The sequence below is a fragment of the Eurytemora carolleeae genome, unplaced genomic scaffold (genome assembly GCF_000591075.1).
Source record: "Eurytemora carolleeae unplaced genomic scaffold, Eaff_2.0 scaffold3728, whole genome shotgun sequence".
NCBI classification, from domain to species: domain Eukaryota; kingdom Metazoa; phylum Arthropoda; class Copepoda; order Calanoida; family Temoridae; genus Eurytemora; species Eurytemora carolleeae.
In genome coordinates, this window is record NW_019399615.1 from 1 (window position 1) to 1,164 (window position 1,164).

A 1,164-nucleotide genomic window follows, 5' to 3' on the forward strand; every position below is an offset into this window, starting at 1 on the left:
GATCAAATTATCTGAACCACGTGACCCTCGGTCCATCCAATAATATTAAGCAAATAGACAATCCATCAAAATTGTCACCATTAGAAAATTGACCAGTAAATTCTTATCTTTTCTTCATGTAAGAATTAATTACGTCTTGAAATGTTATCTATTCTAAGGTCCGCGGTCTTCAGGTGAGGATGAATTAACCATTTTTCTATCACTATTCACACCCCCGTCACCAGATAAGATAAGGATAAGGACGCATGCGCGGTAGGATCCGCAAAGGTGGGGGGTCCCCCAAACCCGGGGGGGGGGTAGGGTTGGTTCCTGACCATCCTCCCCCGCAAATCATTCAGTTCGCCACAGATCATTAAACCAGAAAGAAGTAAACTAGATATTTTAAATCTAACCATGTTTCACGTTTTTATTCTTGTGATCCTTTTTTCTCAGGGTTGTTTTACAGCCCCACACGGAGATTTTAATGCTATTCCAAGAGCAGGGTTTAGCTCCGCCTGTCGGGCTCCTCGGAGTATACAGAGGATGGTTAAAGGCTCCGAGGTTGTTGTAGAGGCTGGTGTCATAGAGGTCAGCCCGGTCAGGAACAATATCTACGCGGTCACACTTCAGGTATTGATTCAACTTATAATATTTTTAACATCTTTCGTTGTTTATATTCATTTTTTAGTTTATTGTTACTTGTAAAAATTTCTGTGTATTATATCTTTAAATAATTCAGGTTCAGAATATACTCAAGGATTCCCCCAGATTTCCAACTGAACAGGGCAGAAAACTTCAACTTCTTTTTATCAAACCCGAGAGCAGGACTGGTCCTCAGCTCCGATCTATGCCGGCAGCTAGATCCTACCTTGAGGCTTGCATCTACGAGCTGGACTTGAAGGTTGGGAAGAAGTACAATCTGTTCCTGGCAGCTCAGCAAGGCAAGTTTACCGGAAAGGCTGAACTGGCCAGGTTTGTGATGACCGCTCCTCCTATTCTCTCATCTAAGAAATCTCTGAGAAAGATCAAGGAAGCAACCTGCTCTAATTGTGGTGAGTTTAAACATTTTTTACTGATCATTCTTTCGTTATGAACACAGTGATAATAATGAGAGGGGGGGGGGGGGTTACACCTGAATCTTAACTTTTTGTTAACATAAGTAGTCCAACTAGGTTTAGTAATTTA

General features: G+C 41.7%; 1 protein-coding gene across 1 annotated transcript; it reads left to right on the plus strand.

Moving 5' to 3' along the window:
• Positions 1–345: 345 nt before the first annotated feature.
• LOC111717759 (uncharacterized) lies at positions 346–1,031 on the plus strand (the record flags this gene model as incomplete). The annotated part of the gene is made up of 2 exons (XM_023493225.1): positions 346–609; positions 719–1,031. Coding segments are annotated over exons 1-2 (529 nt in total), but the record flags the coding sequence as incomplete, so codon positions are not given.
• Positions 1,032–1,164: the final 133 nt, after the last annotated feature.